At 40.3% G+C, this 19,326-nt stretch overlaps 1 protein-coding gene across 6 annotated transcripts in view; it reads left to right on the top strand.

Annotated features, from left to right (window-relative positions):
- The window catches only part of MIA3 (MIA SH3 domain ER export factor 3), a 56,017-nt gene that overhangs the window by 31,156 nt on the left and 5,535 nt on the right, over positions 1 to 19,326 (top strand). For 4 of the 6 annotated variants that reach the window (XM_025892144.2, XM_025892146.2, XM_025892142.2 and 1 more), the window contains exons 7-20: positions 4,908 to 5,039; positions 7,994 to 8,015; positions 8,757 to 8,845; positions 9,055 to 9,132; positions 9,217 to 9,327; positions 10,505 to 10,576; positions 10,753 to 10,857; positions 11,539 to 11,661; positions 11,748 to 11,859; positions 12,954 to 13,009; positions 13,100 to 13,190; positions 13,306 to 13,444; positions 18,486 to 18,587; positions 19,237 to 19,297. In XM_025892144.2, coding sequence (XP_025747929.2) covers positions 4,908 to 5,039; positions 7,994 to 8,015; positions 8,757 to 8,845; positions 9,055 to 9,132; positions 9,217 to 9,327; positions 10,505 to 10,576; positions 10,753 to 10,857; positions 11,539 to 11,661; positions 11,748 to 11,859; positions 12,954 to 13,009; positions 13,100 to 13,190; positions 13,306 to 13,444; positions 18,486 to 18,587; positions 19,237 to 19,297 — 1,293 coding nt within the window. Of the gene's footprint in view, positions 1 to 3,694; positions 3,963 to 4,907; positions 5,040 to 7,993; positions 8,016 to 8,756; positions 8,846 to 9,054; positions 9,133 to 9,216; positions 9,328 to 10,504; positions 10,577 to 10,752; positions 10,858 to 11,538; positions 11,662 to 11,747; positions 11,860 to 12,953; positions 13,010 to 13,099; positions 13,191 to 13,305; positions 13,445 to 18,485; positions 18,588 to 19,236; positions 19,298 to 19,326 lie in introns of those variants that run through there. The other 2 variants (XM_025892147.2, XM_025892145.2) reach the window with 2 other exon arrangements.

Below are 19,326 nucleotides of genomic sequence, written 5' to 3'. Positions count from 1 at the left end.
ATAATTGAAAACTATAAAATATTGCTGATAGAAATTGAAGACCTAAATATGGAGACATATACCTTTTTGAGAGTCAGAAGACTAAATATTGTTATCATATTGTCACTATGACAAACAGTATGTCAAATACTAAGCTCCCCACTTTGATCCCCAGAGTCAACATGATCCTGATCAAAATCTCAGCCTGGGTGGCTCAGTCATGATCCCAGGGTCCTGGGATCGAGCCCTGCATTGGGCTCCCTGCTCCACGGAGAGTCTCCTTCTCCCTCTGCCTGCCGCGCCCACTTCTTGTGTGCTCTATCAAATAATAAAATCTTTAAAAAAAAAAAAAACCTCAGGATTTGTTGGTAGAAAACAACAAGCTGATTGTACAGGTCATATAGAAAATTTCAAGGACCTTGAACAACACAAACATGACCTGATTTCAAGACTTACAATAAAGTTATGGTAATTAGAAGAGCATGGTATCAGTATAAGATAGACAAAAAAAAAATCACTGGAATAGAACAGATGGTCCAGAAGTAGATTCATACATACCTGGCAATGGACTTCTGACAAAGGTGGAAACACAGGTGGAGAACGAGACGTCTGTTCAACCAAGAGGACTGGAACTATTGGATATATCCCTGTGCAAAGAATTGATTCATGCCTCAGTCATAAACATAAATGAACTCAAAATGCTTCATTGAAATGAATGCAAAGCCTAAAACCAGAAGAAGTTAAGCAAAGATTTCTTAGATTTAACACCAAAAGCAAGATTCATAAAAATTTCATAATTTAGATTTCATCAAAATAAAAACTTCCACTTTTCAAAATACACTGTTAAGTGAACAAAAGGCCAAACCACAGATTGGGGGGAGAATCATTGCAAAGCATATATGTGAACAAGGACTTATATCCAGAATATATAAAGAACTCTCAAAACTCATTCATAAGAAATAACCCAGGAAGTTAACACTTGACCAGATTAAGATGTGTGCATAGGAAATAAGCACATGAAAAAATGTTCAACATCATTACTTCTCAGGGAAATGCAAATTAAAGCCACCATGAATTATCATACATACTTATTAGAATGACTAAAATTAAAAAAGAATGATTTAAATTAAAATACCAAGTGGTGGAGAAGCTGGAAATAATACACTGCTGGTGGGGATGTACAATGGTACATCACCTTGGAAAACCGGTTGTTAGTTTCTTAGAAAGGAGTATGTCAAATGCTCCAACCATCCCTTTGCTAAGCATGTACCCTTGAGAAAATAAATTCTGCATCTACATCCATCTACTTGTATATCAGTATTCACAGCCCCTCTATTGGTAAAAGCCAAAAACTGGAAAAAAAACTCAAATGCCCATCAACAGCTGAATACATAAGCAAATTGTGCTAGATCCATACAATGAAATGCTGCTCAGCAATAAAAAGGAATAATAACCTATTGATGTATGCAGCAACATGGGTGAATCTCTATGCTGAGTGAGATAAGCCAGAGAAGTAGAATACATGGTGATTATGTATTCCATATATAAAACTGTAGGAAATGCAAACTGTCAGGATAGAAATTCTGCTTGGGGAGGCCCAGTCAGCAAGTGGCAGGAGGTGGGATAAGACTTGGATGAGGAGACTTGTGGAGGTGAAGGATATGTTCAGTTTGAATGTGATGAAGTTCTCACATATGTATTCGTATGTCAGAACTTACAGATTGTGCACTTTGAGTATGTGTAGTTTACTGCATGTGAGTTTTACGTCAGAGCCATAAAAAATACGCATTTTGTCTCATTACCTTTTTTTTTATAGTGTTTGGAAGAAAATGTTTCATTACCTTCTTATGTAAAAAGTAGTATTCTATACTTTTCTCCAACCCTCTAAAAAAAAAACATTGTAGAAACCATACACTAGCAGTATATAAAATTTATTTTTTTCCATTTTCACAGTATACTTTAGTGTATTGAGCAACTCTTCTATTGATGGACATTTTGGTTGTTTGCAGTCTTTTGTTATTATAAATAATGCTGGAATAACATAGTTTTGTTCATTTATCTTTTCAACATTTGTTGTTGTGTCCACAGTATCTTTGAGATCTTTAGAAGTGGGATTGTTGCATCAAAAAGTAAATACACAAGTAATTTGGGGAGATGTTGCTAAATTCCCATTCATAGAGGTTGTGTCATTTTGTATAACAGTGAGCCATGTGTGAGAGTACTTGTTTCCCCTACATTTCTCACCAATTGAGTATGTTGTCAGATGTTTAGATCTTGCCAGTATAAGTGAGAAATGGTATCTCAGTGTAGGTTTAATTTGTATTTCTTTTATTATGAGCTGAGGCAGAGCATGTTCCCATGTTTGTGAGCTGTTCCTGTTTCTTTTCCTGAGAACTGTTGATTCTTTTATTTCAGCTCATTTTTTCTATAGGCTGTTTTCTTCTCTGTTTACTTATACAGTTCTTTATACTTTAGGAATATTAACCCTTTGTCCCTAATGTTACAAATATTTTTTTCTCTGGTCGTCATTGTCAAACTTTTTTGACATTTTGCATTTTTTTGCGAGCAGGGGCTAGACAAGTTTTTTATTTTTAAGTAGTTTGCAAATACTTTCTCTTGGATTTTGAGGCATAATTAGGAAAGTTTTGCTCATTCATAATACATCGAGAAATTCACCCGTGTCTCTTCTAGTACTTTCCATTTTTTTACATTCAGGTTTCTGATCATTTGGAATTTATCCTTATGAAAAAAATCCAATTTTAACATTTTCCATATGGCTTAGTTATACTAACATCACTTACTAAAAAGTGTCTTTTTCCCCAGCTGACTTTTATTGTATCCCAAATTTTCAATGCAGTTGGGTCTATTTTTGGATTTTCTGTTCTGTTTCATAATCTATCTGTATTCTTGGGTCAAGTTTCTTACTGTTTTAATTGCACAGCCTGCTTTCACCTCCCATCCCACCCCCCCTCCATTGCTCTTCTCTTTGAGGATTTTCCTGATTGTTCTTGCTTGATTGTTCCGAATTGCCTTTATATTAAACTGGAAGACATACCTTTAAAGATTTACAGACATCATTTTTCCTCCGGGTTAAATGTCCCCAGTTTTTTCAACTTTTACAACGTACCTATGCATAATCCTCGTCCTTTTCCACAAGTTACGTAACTATAAAATACAGGATCCTTGGGTATGGTGTGGTACTGACATGGCTCCTTAGAAGCGTTATTCCCGGGCATCAGCAGGAATGTGAGACAGTGTGAGCATGTGGAGTAGGAAGAGGAAAAGCTGAGCGGGGGACTAGGAGATACCAGGGAAGGCAGGCCTCGCCCTGGAGACGGGTGTGTGTGTGTGTGTCTGTGTGTGTCTGTGGGTCTGTTTTTACTCGGGGGCGGGAGAGGCTGCTCTCCCGTCTGGGCAGTGGGACCGGTGCCTGCACGCAGGGACACAAGGCCGGCCCTGAGGGGCGTGAGCGGGGCGTATCTCTCCAGCCCGTGCTCCGCTTCCTCGTAGCCCCCGGGACCCTTTACGTGCGCGGTCTCCCCCAGCTTCTGCGGCAGGTGAAGCTTCCGTCAGCGCGCGTCCCTTAGTTTCTTCTGCGCAGGTCGCCTCGCTCGACCGTTGGCTTTGGTCCGCCATGGTCCCGCCCCCTGCGTGCCCGGCCTCCGTAAGCACGTTTACGTCCTCCGAGGGGCATTGTCTGATGACGTCTTTTCCAGGAGGCGTAGGGCGGAAAGTACCAGCGGCGGAAGGCGAAGTTCACTCCCCGGGTCCGCCTCCTCAGCCGGCCCCTTTTCGAAGAGGAAACGGTGGAAGAGTGGGCTCCAGTGCTGTTTCGCGGGGGGACGTCGCCTCCGCTCAGCTGTCCCCACACAATGGACTCAGTTCCTGCCACTGTGCCTTCTGTCACCGCTTCCCCCGGGGACTCGGAACTTCTGGGACCCCTGTCGGTCCTCTACGCAGCCCTTATAGCCAAGTTACTGGAGGTGACGGTCCCCATTCCCAGGGAGGGACCCCAGCTCTGGCAGGCGGGTAGACGAGTTGTGAGCGGAGTTGGCGCGCCGACGGGTCGAGGGAGAACTGGAGTGGGTCAGGCCCGAGACAGGCAAGACGTTGCAGTGCTGTTTAGGGAGGCCAGGGGGAGTGATTTTAAGAAGGTTTCGTCACTTGTTCATTTGTTACTGATTTCTTAGATTGTACCAGGCGCTATGTTATTTTCTGGTAGACCGTCACAATCTCTCAGGTCCTTTTCCAGTGACCCCCGGCACTGTTGTGGGGTGGGGCCGGTATGATAGTTATTTGTGTGCTTGTAGGGGGCAGTGAAAGTGTAGAAGCAAGCAGGTGTTTAATGCAACTGTATTCGAGGAAGCATTTAAAATAAAGGCACTGCCTTATGTAGAAGACAGTTAAATTCAGAGCAGTCTGGACCGGTTATCAGGAGCCGTCTGAGCTTACTCAGCATTTATTTTTACATAAGGGTAGAATAAAGATTTAAAATCTTAGAGGAAAAGCACATTACTTGGGCTATTTGCTATCATCATTTTGGTTTTATTTGTAGCCATAGAAGTTGATTATCTCTCTTAGGGTGTTCAACTTTGTGTTTTATGTGCCTTTTTAAATTATAAAGAGGAAAGTCTGATCCAAAGAGATTCTAGACATGTCCTAGACAACGTGATATTGTAAGTCCTATTGCAAACTGGAAATATGTGTTCAGCTTAAAGACGTTTAGATTCATAATATTCAAAAACACTTCAAGCCAAACAAAAAATATGAGGCTGCCAGTATCCCATCTTTATTGAAGCAGTGGAAGCTACTGAAGGGGGGTAGTTATCTAATGGAGGTTGGTTTAGAATTTCTGTGGATGATTCTTTGTGACTGTTCTGTTCTAAATTCTTCATGGCTTCTTGTTATTTCCAATATTTCTGTTTCAGTTAGTTGCTACATTGCCTGATGATGTTCAACCTGGGCCTGATTTTTATGGCTTGCCATGGAAGCCTGTACTTATCACTGCCTTCTTGGGAATTGGTTCATTTGCCGTCTTCTTCTGGAGAACTGTCCTTGTTGTGAGTAAATTAAACTTATACTTTGACTCATCAAGACAACAGATATTTTATAATCACTAGCCCTTTTGTTTCTTTCTCAGTTACTAACATCTACACGGATGCTTATAATCTCAGCTAACCTTGTGAAATAATTCAGTGTAATCTTTGTTGGTAAAGACTTAAGTGAACAAGACAACATGTATAATCTTAATGGGAAACTTTGATTTATAAATCTTAAAATCTAAGGATTAAATGTATATGTACCTACTTGGGCACATGTATATGTTCCTACTAGAACTGGGAACTCTTACAGCCATCTTGAAAAGCAGTTAAATAATATGTATCAGAAGACTTAACATTCATATCCTTTTATTATAGTATAAAACCATGTCTAATTAATGTATCCTAAAGAAATAACCAGTCATGCATTAAAAATCTTGTATAAGGGTGTTCAGTGAAACACTCTTTGTTAGAGTGAAAACTAAATGATCCATAGTAGGGGAATTGTTAACTTATTGTACATCCATATAATGGGATAGTAGGTCACTCTAAATTTGTTATTTCAAAGATACTGGGGCCCAGAAAATGCTCACAATTTAATAGTAAGTGGAAAAAAACAGAAATCAGGACTGTAAAATATAAACTGTGTGTTTTATACACACACACACACACACGCATAGAAAAAATGCTACAAGACAACAAAATAGTAAATTTCATGCCAATTTATCTAGGATGGTAGGTAATTTTGTAGTATTTTTCTATATGTATCTGTTTCAGAGATTTTTCTAATTTGATCACGTGCTGTTGGGCTCATAAAATATATTTTTATTTGGAAATACAGATTACATCCAAAGACACACTATGAAATTTTTATTTCTTAAGAGTCTCTTCCCGGGCAGAACTTGTCTTTTGTGCTTATCTATATATGCATGCTCATGTATACTCATTCTTGTGGCTGTGTTAATGTCATTTTGTTTCATAATTGTCTAACATAACAAGAAAAAATCATTATGAATGAGCTTTGCAGATGAGAAGCTTTCAGGTTCAGTTGAAGCTTAACAGTTAAAGTAGCCAAAGCATTGGATGCATGTCTTTCTAAGAGTATTTCTTTTTCTGATCTCTTAATTTTATCAGACATATCATTGTTCATAAGCTTTCTCTCCTTGCACAAGTGATGATAAAAATCACTTAAAAAGAAAGGTCATTTGCTTGGATTCCCGGGAACAGTCCTCTAACATCATGGGACTTTTCCTCAGATGAAAGGAGAAAGGGCACATAGAAAGGATGAGTGGAAAGGGAAAAGGTGAAAACGTGTTTTATTTCCCACTCTTGTTTCTCCCCTCTTAAAAATCCTAACATCTGTTTGCGTTTTCACAGGGTGATGCAGCCTTTATGTCCTAACTGCTGCTTCTCAGCCTCAGCATTTGACTTTGGAACCTTTGGTCCCTGCTCTCATTTGCCTGCTTCTTGCTTCTTCCTCCCTCCTCCTGCCTACTGATTTGGGTGAGAGGAGAGGAGAAGAAGCTTTACTGTTTCATTAGCAAGGCTATTACATGGGAAAGACAGTCATTTCTTTCCAGTTGGAACTCTGAATGCATTTTTCTATAGCAACATTATTATACCTGATATTAGATACTGTAATAGTAATGAGATAGCTTGGATGATTTATGGACTGAGCTGAGTATCTCATTACCATTTATAGCTTTTGAAAAGTGGAAATAAATTCTGGGTTATAAAGACATTCGGTCGCACAATTTTTAAAAAAAATTGAGTACTGCTTAGATTTTTTTTTTTTAAGATTTTGTTTATTTGTGAGAGAGAGCGTGCACAAACTGGGGAGGAGGGGAGAGAGAAGCAGGCTCTCTGCAGAGCAGGGAGCCCGACTGGGGGCTCAATCCCAGGGCCCTGGGATCATGACCCGAGCCGAGGGCAGAACTCAACCAACTGAGCCACTCAGGTGCCACCTGCTTAGATTTTGTAACCCTATAATTCAGTGCTGTCTTTAGAGAGGATTTAGAGGTTAGTTGTCATTTCTGTTGTTGCTTGTGCATTTTCCTCTAGCGGTCTTCTTTCCCTGTCAGGTTGATGACCACTTTTTTTAGGGGTTTGGGAAAATCAGATGATCTATCATAATTATTAGATCTCTAAATTCAGCTGGTTGCCAACTTGTAATAGGATTTCAAAGATGTTTTCTGGTGAGGGAGAGAGACATATCTTAGTACAAAGATTGTGCCTTTAATTTTGTTTCCTGAGAGTTTCTTTGAATGATCATTGTTTCTAGACCTCATTCTGGCTATTTGGGGTTGTCAAATAAATGATTTGGTGTAAAAGAAGCATTAGTATATTTAATATGAAAATACCCATTTCCATTATTAATTGTTTTTTTTAAAGATTTTATTTGAGAGAGGGAGAGCATGAGAGAGAGAGCATGAGAGAGAGATCATGAGCAGGGGGTAGGGGTAGAGGGAGAAGCAGACTCCCCTTGAGCAAGGAGCCCAATGTGGTACTCAATCCCAGAACCCTGGGATCATGACCTGAGCTGAAGGCAGATGCTTAACTGACTGAGCCACCCAGGCGACCCACATTTGAAATGCTTTTTAACCTTTTCTTATTTTTTTTTTAAGATTTTATTTATTCATTTGAGACACAAGAGATAGAGAGAGCATGAGCAGGGGGAGAGGCAGAGGTAGAGGGAGGTAGCAGGCTCCCCACTGAGCTAGGAGCCCGATGTGGGGCTTGATCCCAGGTCTCTGGGATCATGACCTCAGCTGAAGGCAGACGCTTAACCATCTGAGCCACCCAGGCGCCCCTAACCTTTTCTTATTTTTTAATCCTATGGATTATTACGGTGAACCAAACTTATTAAATTTTCATTTTGTTATGATTTGACTATTGTATATAATATTTCCATAATACTATATCATTTCTGTTAATAAAATGTTTTGACATCAAATTTAATTTTATTTTTCTTCTAGGTAAAGAATAGAGTATATCAAGGTAAATATTTAGGCTTATTCTGTTGTTTGTACTCTTCCCTCAGTATTGGTGTTAGATATGAGTTTATGTAAGCTAGAAACTAGATACAGTGACTTCTGATGTCTGATTGACTTACTCACTCCTGAACATTTGACTAATCCTGGGTTACTAGCTTGGATGACAGAGAAGATGGTGATATTTCCAACCGAGATAGGAGATGAGGTGGAACAAATTGTGGGAGTAGGAAGAAGATGATTAGTTTGATTTGGGGCAGATTGGCTTTGTTGATTTCATGCAAATTTATTGCATGTGAACAGTGTTCCTGTGCTAATGGTTTAATTGATACAGTATATATTTAAGTAGATAATTTGAGGAATAGAGATGTAAATCAATGTGCTTGTCTTTTTTGTCTTTTTCTTTTTGCAAATGACATATATTTGAAATGATCACATTTTCTAAGAAGACAGGTACTCCATGAAGGGAAGGATATCAAGCTAAAATACTGTATTATATTTCCTATTTTTGAAATAAATTTAAATTGGAATCTCACTGAAAGAAGGGCCCTTATTATATTTTTCTTATTTTAGTAGTATTTTTACACCCTTATTTGCCATTAACTGCAGGTTGCTTTCTTAAAAGCATAAGTGTTATGTTAAGAAGTTCTTTTTTCTCATAGTGCTAGATAACATACTGCTGATACATTGGGTAATTTAATTTTATTTAGTCATCATAATAATCTTATGGATTTCCCCTCCCCTTTAGTCACTGAACAGCAAATTTCTGAGAAGTTGAAGAATATCATGAAAGAAAATGCAGAACTTGTACAAAAATTGTCAAGTTATGAACAGAAGGTATAATTATTCTTTCATTATTTCAGTATTTCCCCCTCATGATTCCCACTTGAATTATTTCCTCCTATGTTATTTCTCACAAACCACCCGAATCTGAAGTAATCATCATGTGTAAAGCACAGCTTTCTGCTCGAAGGGGTTTCCTACTCAGAAGTTTTGATAACTCTGTGATTTACATTTCTGAATTCTGCATGCTTTATTTTATATAGATTAAGGAGTCAAAGAAACATGTTCAAGAAACCAAGAAACAAAATATGATTCTGTCTGATGAAGCAATTAAATTTAAGGTAAAAATCCCTTCTCTTTTTGAGATTACGTTCTAAAAACAAAAGAAAATGTGTAGTTACTAATTTTGATGTCTTTTTTAATAGGATAAAATCAAGAAACTTGAAGAAACTAATGAAATTCTGGATGATACAGCTAAAAATCTGCGTGTTATGTTGGAATCTGAGAAAGAACAGAATGTCAAGAATCAGGACTTGGTGAGAGTTTTGCTGCAAAATGTTAATTGCAATTTAGCTTTCAGACTGTTCTGTAGGTAGGATGGATTGAACTCTGCATTTTCCCATGCTGAAACCAAAGGAAGATTGGGGGACAGGGAAGTTGAACCTACATCCATCCGTCTTCATGGAATCTTAAATGCTAATACCACAGGCTGTTTTTTTCATGGTCCTAGGAAGTATTTTTGTCCTCAGCCCTGGATAATTTCCATATTGCTTGGCTCTACCCTCTGAAACATGTAGAGCAATGAAGAAACCATAGCCCCATTGAGTAGTTCTAGTACTTTCTTTTGTTTTGCATGATTCCTTTTAAAAACAAGCCTTTTAGAACTGTTTTAGAACTACAGGAAAGTTGCAGAGGGTTCCCATATATCACACACCCAGTTGAGCTTGTGACCTGGCTGACCAGGTATTTGCCAGGTTTCTCCACTCCATATTTACCCATTCCCACTCTTGGTGTACCGTTCACTTTGGAAGGAAGTACCTACGCCCAGCCTGTGGTTAAAAGAGTGAAGAGTATGCTCCACCTCCTTGAGGAGGCAGTACCTTCACAGATCATTTGGAATTCTTCTGTGACATTTGTTTATTTGTCCTCAAGTCGAACCATTTTAGTTCAGGCAAGAGAATTTTTAAAGTGACCTTGGGGATTTTTTTTCTTTACCAGTAGGAAAAACCGTTGGTTTCAACTGGACTACTTGAAAAATTTTTTCTTTTTTCTTTTTTTTTTCCTGCTTTTTTTCACGTTTTTGTCTGGTCATCAGCCACATTATCTCATAGCCAGGAAGGTTGTGCATGACACGTAATAGAGCTCCTGTTATTTTCTTCTTTCTCTTTTTAATTTTATTTATTTGTGAGGGAGAGAGACGGAGAGAGATAGCGTGCAGGCAGAGGGAGAAGCAGGCTCCCAGCTGAGCAGGGAGCTTGATGCAGGACTCGATCCCAGGACCCCGGGATCATGACCTGAGCTGAAGGCACAGGCGCCCCTATTTTCTTCTTTATCTCTCTACATTCTTGACTTTTCTCAGCTAAAACTGAATCACCTGCTTTTACCTGATATGTAGGGGATGGCTCTGGGATAGCATTTCATCTTTTTAGCACATATCCTACTGTTTCTACTAAAATCCTAATACATTTTTTGTGTTCTTCTTCCACATGGCAGATATTGGAAAACAAGAAATCTATAGAGAAATTAAAGGATGTTATTTCAGTGAATGCCTCAGAATTTTCAGAGGTAAAGCTGCCTATAATTTCTACAAGATGTCAATAGGGTATCTTAGTTTTGTAGAGGAGCAGACATTTGATAATGTGCTAGAATATGCAATAAATGAAAACTGTATGACGTCTAATTGGGAAAGTATAACACCCCTCCTTTGGAATTAATTCACTAATAGGAGTGTTTTGCATTAGGTTCAAATTGCCCTTAATGAAGCTAAACTTAGTGAAGAGAAGGTGAAGTCTGAATGCCATCGGGTTCAAGAAGAAAATGCTAGGCTTAAGAAGAAGAAAGAACAGGTAAAGAAAAGTTGATGTCCTAGATTATGTGAACTAGGGGACTCTGAGTATCATTACCTCTTGAGTATCTTTTCTCAGATCTGTTTTTAAGGAAATGAAATATGTATGTGGAATTCTATTCTTAGATATGGAAAGTTTAAGCTCCCAAAATTGAGTGCATGTATATATTCTCCATCTGTTCTGGATTTTCTGTTCTCTACAATGTCTTATAGCATCAGAGTGTTTTTAGTCTTTGTCTTGCCAAATACCAACCAATTATTAACTTGAATAGCCTCAGTGGGATGATGGATTTGCTTCTTAACCAAGGAATTAGGTATTTATGACCCTTTTTTGAGCAATTACTGCTTCACTAACCAAAGGAAGGTTACATGATCTGGAGTGTGGACATGGGAGACAGTGAGATGTGCTCTTCCATTCCTAATGCAAGGGAATTACTTGAATGGGCTGCAATTTTTTGAATGATACAATAACTGGATTGACTTCTTAATGGCTCTCATGTTCTTACTGCGGTTCTGAGGGTAGGAGCCACTCTCCCCCCTCTCCCTTCACCAAGGCCTCAGTCCATAGTGACAGGTCAGAAAGTAGCATGGCTCTCTGCTTCCCTGTTTCATTCACATGGTCCTGATGTGTCCAGTGCAAAGAGCCCTAGCCTTTGGAAATTCATGTGTTTTACCTTTTCAGTTGCAGCAGGAAATCAAAGATTGGAGTAAATCACATGCTGAGCTCAGTGAGCAAATCAAAGCATTTGAGAAATCTCAGAAAAATTTGGAAGTAGCTCTTACTCACAAAGATGATAATATTAATGTAAGTTCATTCTCTTGACTACTTGTTTAATTGTCATGAAATCTATTTGAGAAGCTCTTTCTAATGCCCCTTTACTTCTCTTCTAGGCTTTGACTAATTGCATTACCCAGTTGAATCGGTTAGATTGTGAATCTGAATCTGAGGGTCAGAATAAAGGAGGAAGTGAGTTAGATGAATTAGCAAATGGAGAAGTGGGAGGTAAGTTTGGTTTCAGGGAGGTTGGACCTCCTTTTTTTTGTTCCTGTCTTTACACGATGCTCCTTTTTGGCTAACTAACTTCCTCTTTTTTTTTTTTTTTTTTTTAAAGATTTATTTATTTTAGAGAGAGAGAACGAGCAGGGGGAGGGGTAAAAGGAGAGGGAGAGAATCTTAAGCAGACTCCCCACTGAGCAAGGAGCCCAACATAGGGCTTGATCTTAAGACCCCAAGATCATGACCTGAACTGAAACCAAGAGTTGGGCGCTTAACTGACTGAGCCACCCAGGTGCCCCTGACTAACTTCCTCTTAAGTGTTAGTTGTAGATGCCTTATCAATGGACTTAGAGACACCTCTGTGTGCATTGGGCAGAGGTGGGTTGCAGGGCTGTGATAATAGCAGTGGCTGTGCAGTGAACAGGGATTCTGCTTTTCCATCCCAGTGAGGACTGTTTGTGCACAGGAGCGAGGGCAGCATAGCTGTGACTTAAACCTCTCAGTGTGAACACTATTCAGTAGGAGAAATTTATTTCTCAGTGCCGTGGGGGTGACCTTTGAATTTAGTGCTCATCATCTCTGTAGCTCTGCAGTTTTAAGGCCCACAGCCGATTTCAAGAGTACTAAAGTCGGGGAGCCATAAACTAAGGCCGCGAGAGTGGAGCTAAAGGGTAGCAGTGTTTACTGATGAAGGATATGTTTCTGGACACCGTTTTTCAAATCAGATATTGCTTGCACAGTGGGCATTTTCAGCCACACCTGGTAGCAGATTCAAGGGGAGAACGGAAGAGGAAGTCTTTCTAAATAAGATACGTGACCAGGTGGACATAGATCTGAGCAAGAAAGAAGAGCCTTTGTTCACACATCCCTTCTTGTTTGAGAATGGCACGGATAACACTTTTCTTGTACAAACTGGGAATTCACTTTTTGAATCTCAGTTTGCAATTCTCTTAAAAGTCATGGAGCCTAATTAGTTCTCTTGGTTGATTAGTTTTTACTTTGAATATTTGAACATGGTAAATGTTTAGTTTTGGGGAGATCAAGAAAATACAGTTAAAAAGCAAAGGAGGAAAAGGCAATTAAAGCTTGTTGTATTTTAGGTGACCGGAGTGAGAAAATGAAAAACCAAATTAAGCAGATGATGGACATTTCCCGGGTATGAGCTTTTTTGTGGAGTACCGTGAGTGCCTGTGAATTCTCACTGTGCCTCCCTTGTAAGGATAGTTCTCTCTCTTGGAATTTTTAGACACAAACTGCAATATCAGTAGTTGAAGAGGATCTAAAACTTCTACAATTTAAGCTTAGAGCCTCGATGTCTACTAAATGTAACCTGGAAGGTAGGCTGCTTCCTGAGAAGGAAGTGCTGAGTTTCTCACCCCTTCCAGCGCCACCCTCTCCGCCATTTTGCCAGCCCAGTTCACGTACCCAGCTCAACCGTTTTATCCCTTCCAGAACAAATAAAGAAATTAGAAGATGACCGCCATTCACTGCAGTCGGCCAAAGCCGTGCTGGAGGACGAATGCCAAACCCTGAGGCAGAAAGTGGAGATTCTGAATGAGCTATATCAGCAGAAGGAGATGGCTCTGCAAAAGTAAGATGTTCGTGCCGGGTCGTTAGCCGTCTTGTCCTGAAAGTGAATGTGTGGACTACTGGACAGACTGTTGTCTTTTTTAAAGATTATTTGTAGGTTTTTTCTATTTGTAATGAGTAGGAATTTGTCTTCCTTTCTCGTTTCACATAATTTGTGTTTTCCTTTCCACTGGAATCGGTTGGCAGAGATTGTTGCCTGCAATTTGCTTGGCAGGGAGTGGTTTACTGGTGCGGGAGGTTCCTCTGTGGCACGCTTGGTGAAGACCCAGTCCCTTTCGTGGCTCCACCACGTCCTTGACTTTCTTTCTTTGTGGCATTTTAAGTACGTGTGATCTGTCCTGTGTCTGTTCTAGTACTTCTTAATACAGCCTTTCAGAATCCTGAGTGATTTGCAGGACATGGTGTTTAGTAGAGTAAATACTCCAAAAGGAATATTTCATTATTTGAAGGTATCCTAAGTTTTGGACTTTAGTCAAATGCTCAGATTAAACGTTACATACTGTAATTGTGGCGAGGATGTTTGGAGTTTTAAATATAGGCGTACCTGTTCAGTGTGCATATTTAGGTATTAATCTCCTGAAACCTCCATCTCAAATCTGAAGTTAGGTGTGTGTTTTGAAAGAAACACTTTTGTAGTTCATTGTAAGTTTTTTCCTCCATAAAAATACCCGAATTCTCTAAAAGTAGGTTGTCCATGGCGGTGGCTATTCGTGTTTGCTTCCGTGCTTTACTCTGGTAGATACGGCGGCCTCTGAGGAGGCTTATCCTGCTGAGCAAAGTTCATGTTTTTTAAATGCTCAGGCTGCTATTGCCTGATGCCATGAAACATCGAAAGCATACCACTAATGCTTTCTTGGATTCTTTGCTCACCACGCAGTCAGTTTCGATTTTCCAGATTTTGCTCAGGCCCGCTCTAACTACCTGGCCTGTTTTAGAGAAATATTTCTAATTTCATTACCTTTTTTTTTTAAGAACACTTCTTTGCCACCATCAGTTATCTTAATTTTCTGACAGTTGTTTTTCTTCATGCTGGTCATCATGGCACTGTTTTACTCTGTCCAGTGTGTCTGGTTTGTACCCTGCTCTCCATGCCCAAAGCCTGGGTTGGTTTGGCCCCCATCCTCTTTCCTGCCAGTTTGTGACTGGTCCTCTCGCCACCTGCCCTTTCTCATACCTTCTGGGCTCTCATTCATTCTCTGTCAGCCTCAAGTGGACTTCCTTAAAATGCAAGTCTCTGCATGGCCTCGTGTGCTTAAAATCTATCAGAAGTGCTCCATTCTCTTCTGGATCAATTCCAGACTCTTGCATAGGCACGCAGGACACTTCCCCTCAGGTGTCTGGAGCTGCTTCTCCAGGTGCATTTCCTGCAGTAGCTTCTGATGCTTTCTGACCCGAGCCACACTGAACAGACTTCCTCAACCACTCTGAGCCTCATTGTTACTATGTATGCTGCTTTCTCTGCAGTAAAATGTCTTTTTACAGTTTTTCCTCCTGGCAGTCTCTGCCCATTGAAAGGTTTATGTTCCTTAAAATCTAATAATTCTGCTTTTCTGCTCTTAAAGCTTGGTAGTTAAAGGTTGCTCTTTCTCTTTTCCTGTAATTACCCTAAAGACCACAGCATGTGTCCCGAACCTGTTACAGGGTGACATACGTGGATGGATGTACCTCTTTCTGGGCTTTAGCTCCTGTCTGACTTAGATGCTATTTGAATGACATCTCAATTCTCTACACCTAAACTCCAGAGACATTTCGCTGTCGTACTACAGTGCTTTCCGGCCAGCATTCGTTCTGCTGACACACACACAGTTCCTGTGGCTTTTCGTTCTCTCCCACATCTGTAGTCTTTCATTGGGGGTCCCTTTCATTCTCCTTTTTTTTTTTTTTAAAGATTTTATTTATTTATTTGAGAGAGAGAGAATGAGAGATAGAGAGCACGAGAGGGAAGAGGGTCAGAGGGAGAGGCAGGCTCCCCGCTGAGCAGGGAGCCCGATGCGGGACTCGATCCCGGGACTCCAGGACCATGACCTGAGCCGAAGGCAGTCGCTTAACCAACTGAGCCACCCAGGCGCCCTCCCTTTCATTCTCCTTGAAGGACATCCTTCAGTGACAGATAAGATCAGTTTATCTTTGCATGAAAACGTCTTTCTAAGGGTCATTCTGCTGGCTGTAAAATGCTTGCAGTTACTTAATTTCATGACTTTGAAAATCACCAGTTACTTTCTGGTTTTATAGTTCTTTGAGGAGTCCAGCATCCGTCATCTTTTCCCTCCTCAGTATCTCACCGCTGCCCTTGCAGCCTTCATTCTTTCTGGTTCTTCAGCAGTGTTATTGGGAGGTGTTCAGGTGTGAGGGTGTGTGTTTGCCTTTTTTGTTTCTCTATCCTCTCCCCATCTCGTTTGCATTTATGCTGCTTGGGGTCATTGGCACCTCTTGATTTTGGGGGCCTTTCTTTGTGTATTGATTCTGGTTTATTCTCTCTCCTTGCAAGGTTCTGTTTAAATTTTTTTATACTTCCTCTGTGTTTCCTACACTCTTATCTGAGATGCTGCATTCTGGATGGCGTTTTTTCTGACTGGTCTCCCCATGTCTAAGATCTTACTCTACTTTGTCACATCAGCTGCTAAAATCATTCAGTGAGGGTATTTATTTATTTGAGAGAGAGCACATGCAAGTGTGCACGTGCACAGGGGGTAGGGGGTGTAGAAAATCTCTAGCAGAGTCCTCTCTGAGTGAGGAGCCTGATGCGGGGCTCGATCCCATGACCCTAAGATCATGACCTGAGCCTAAATCAAGAGTCAGACGCTTAACTGACTGAGCCACCCAGGAGCCCCTATTTTTTGAGTTTTTAATTTCAGTTACTATATTTCAATTTTATAGGTTCTGCTAAAATTTATAATTTTGACTTCCACTTCTTTGAATATATAAGCATTATTATTTTAAAGTCTGTGTAATGATTTAGCTATGGGTCCATCCCACTTGTTTTTTAGATTTTGATTGCAATGTCTTCTGGAGTGCCTGGTCAGTTTTGACTGAGTGGCAAAAGTTGTCTATAATAATCCTAGAGGAAACTAGAGGTCTAGGATGACGTTACTTTCCTACAGAAAAGATTTGAGTTTATTTCTAGCATGAGGTTGTTACTTTAATCCAGTCGGCAATTCAGGTCATTTAAAAATGGCCTTGTCCCTTCAAAGGACACTGTGTTGCCTGTTTGCACAGCTCTTTCTAGTCCAGACTCAGAGCCTCGGACTTTTACTGGAGGTCCCCCTTCATTGGCAACCTTGAACTCCATTTTTCTTTGAACCCAGATATGTTGAAAGCTCTGTTCAGTCTCCTTATGTCTCCATTGTCTTCAGTGTGTGGAATGAACCTGGGGGAAAGGTGGCTTCAGATGGCCAGGCTTTCTTGTGATTCTGAGATTCCTTTTTCTTCTGGAGCTTGGCCTCATATATTAACTTGTCAGCTAATATATTAGCTCTCTGATGCCTTCAAGCACACTTTTTTAAAGATTTTATTTATTCATTTGACAGACACAGCGAGAGAGGGAACGCAAGCAGGGGGAGTGGGAGAGGGAGAAGCGGGCTTCCCACAGAGCTAGGAGCCCGATGCGGGGCTCAATCCCAGGACCCGGGGATCGTGACCTGAGCTGAAGGCAGACGCTTAACGACTGAGCCACCCAAGCGCCCCCAAGCACATTCTTTATATTTTTGTCCAATGTTCTAATTATTCTCAGTATTCTCAGACCAACTCATTCATTACTGGAAAAAAGATTCTGATTGATCTTTTCTTCAAGACTCCCATTTCTTACCTCCCTTCCTAAGCCAGAGTCAGGGATTTTTCTGTTGTTATGTGTATCTTTTACATATTAAACTGTGAGCTCTGTTAGTGCAGGGATAGTACTTTGCCCGTACTTTTGTAATAGCATCTTAGGAGGTAACCAGTATAGTATAGCCATTAATAAAATAACTTTGCTGAGTATTGAATGGGCAGTTATAAAAGAATACATAAACCTTTTTCTCTTTCCTGTTATTAAACTTTTTAACCATATAGTTCTTCTCATTTTGCTTCTGATTCATAGAAATTTAAATTTCAAGTTAAGTATCTTCTGAATTAGACTTCTAGGCAAAGATGTGCAAGGGTAACAAAATAGCATTTTTAAATCCTTAAATGTTGCTACCATTGCAATCTATTTTATATATATATATGTGTGTGTGTGTGTGTATATATTTTTTTAAGATTTTATTTGTCAGAGAGAGAGAGAAAGAGAACAAGCAGGGGGAGAAGCAGACTCCTTGCTGAGTAGGGAGCCCAACAATCTATTTTACAGTAGATGGGCATCTTGAGCTTGAAGGTTAATTGGGTTAAAACCAGTTTCCAGTAGGTAAGACCCTGATTTTAGAACAGTTGTGATTCTTTTTTTTTGTTTTATTCACTAGATATTACTAATTCCGAGGTTTTTCTCTTTCTCGAATCATCATTCCATTGAAATAGGTAGTAGGAGTTCCATATCTGAAGTGTGGGAATGTTCTGTGGTTAATTGCATGGGTTAGAAGCTAGAAGACACGTTTTAAAAGGCATTCTTTCTTTCTCTGGCTGTCTTATCACAGTACCCATTTTGGATTGAGAGGTGGTTCTTCCATGGTAAAAACAGGGGAAGTAATTACAGATTTTTCTGTGGTAGGAATAAGGGAAGTGTAATTACTCCTTGCTTTGGCCTAAGAAGCTTAATTGTGTGAGGGTGATCAGCCATGGCCTTCCACAGTCAAGTAACCTTTCAACGTGTTAAGCACAAGGAACTTGCCCGTGGGCATTGAGTGTGTTTGACATTTGCTAAACTATTTACGAGAAAAAATTATAAGTCAAAATGCAGGTGATTTGCCGACAGGCCAGAGATTGATTTTTATCCTGGAATGGCAAGTTTGAATTCTTTCCTGACTTTGTATAGTGTGTGCGTTTTAGAGGGAAGGGGAGGTGATTGTTTGAGGCATTTAGACAGACTGCTGGAAGACAGAAACACGTCCGACTGACAACTGATTTTGTCTTAGGAAACTGAGTCAGGAAGAGTATGAGCGGCAGGAGCGAGAGCAGCGACTGTCAGCTGCGGACGAGAAGGCGCTTCTGGCTGCGGAGGAGGTGAAAACGTACAAGTGAGTTCAGCTGCAAGAGCGGGGTCTGTGCTGGGGGGACTGCTGTTGATGTCTTAAAGACTGTGACGTTGTGTAGAACAAAACAGCACGGAACGTAAATAAATGGTCAGAGGATGTGAATAGTTAATTCCTGTGAGAAAAAAAATGCATTTTAACAAAGGGAACAATGTCACATTAACAACCATTGCCGTATACCCCATACTGGCAGGACTGTCAGGGAACTTGGTTCGTGCCGGGCGCTTCTGTGTGTTGGAGGAATTCTTGCTGGAAGCCCGCTTGCTCTAGTGATGATTCTGGAACCATTCCAGCGGTTGTGCCACTTGATAGACCCAGTAGTCACAGCTCTGGGCAATTTCCTATGGCTGTCCTTAAAGGAAGAAGCAGCTTTGTGGAGGAAGATAGTCATAGCAGGATTGCTCGAGAACGTTGAAGAACAGTCAAGAAAATTAGTGTGTCAACTCAGACTCTCCAACCAATTAAATAATGAAATTAGGTAGTCTTAGTTTTGATCGTATTATACTCTTACTGTAACCACGTGAGGATGTTTCTCTGCGTGAGTGCGGGTGTTGCAGGAAGCGGGGGCATGGTGAAACGGTTTCAAATTTTCATTAGTTGCACTTTAATTGATAAAAGCAAGTGTGATTCTTAGGCGCAGAATTGAAGAGATGGAGGATGAATTGCAGAAGACAGAGCGCTCATTTAAAAACCAGGTAATTCTGCCCTGCGGCTGCAGGCTTCT

This window comes from Callorhinus ursinus, unplaced genomic scaffold, assembly GCF_003265705.2.
Source record: "Callorhinus ursinus isolate GAN/ISIS: 27379988/994484 unplaced genomic scaffold, GSC_fseal_2.0 scaffold54, whole genome shotgun sequence".
In the NCBI taxonomy this organism is placed as follows: domain Eukaryota; kingdom Metazoa; phylum Chordata; class Mammalia; order Carnivora; family Otariidae; genus Callorhinus; species Callorhinus ursinus.
Note: the sequence above shows the minus strand (reverse complement) of the source record. Positions and strands in the feature narration are given on the sequence as shown.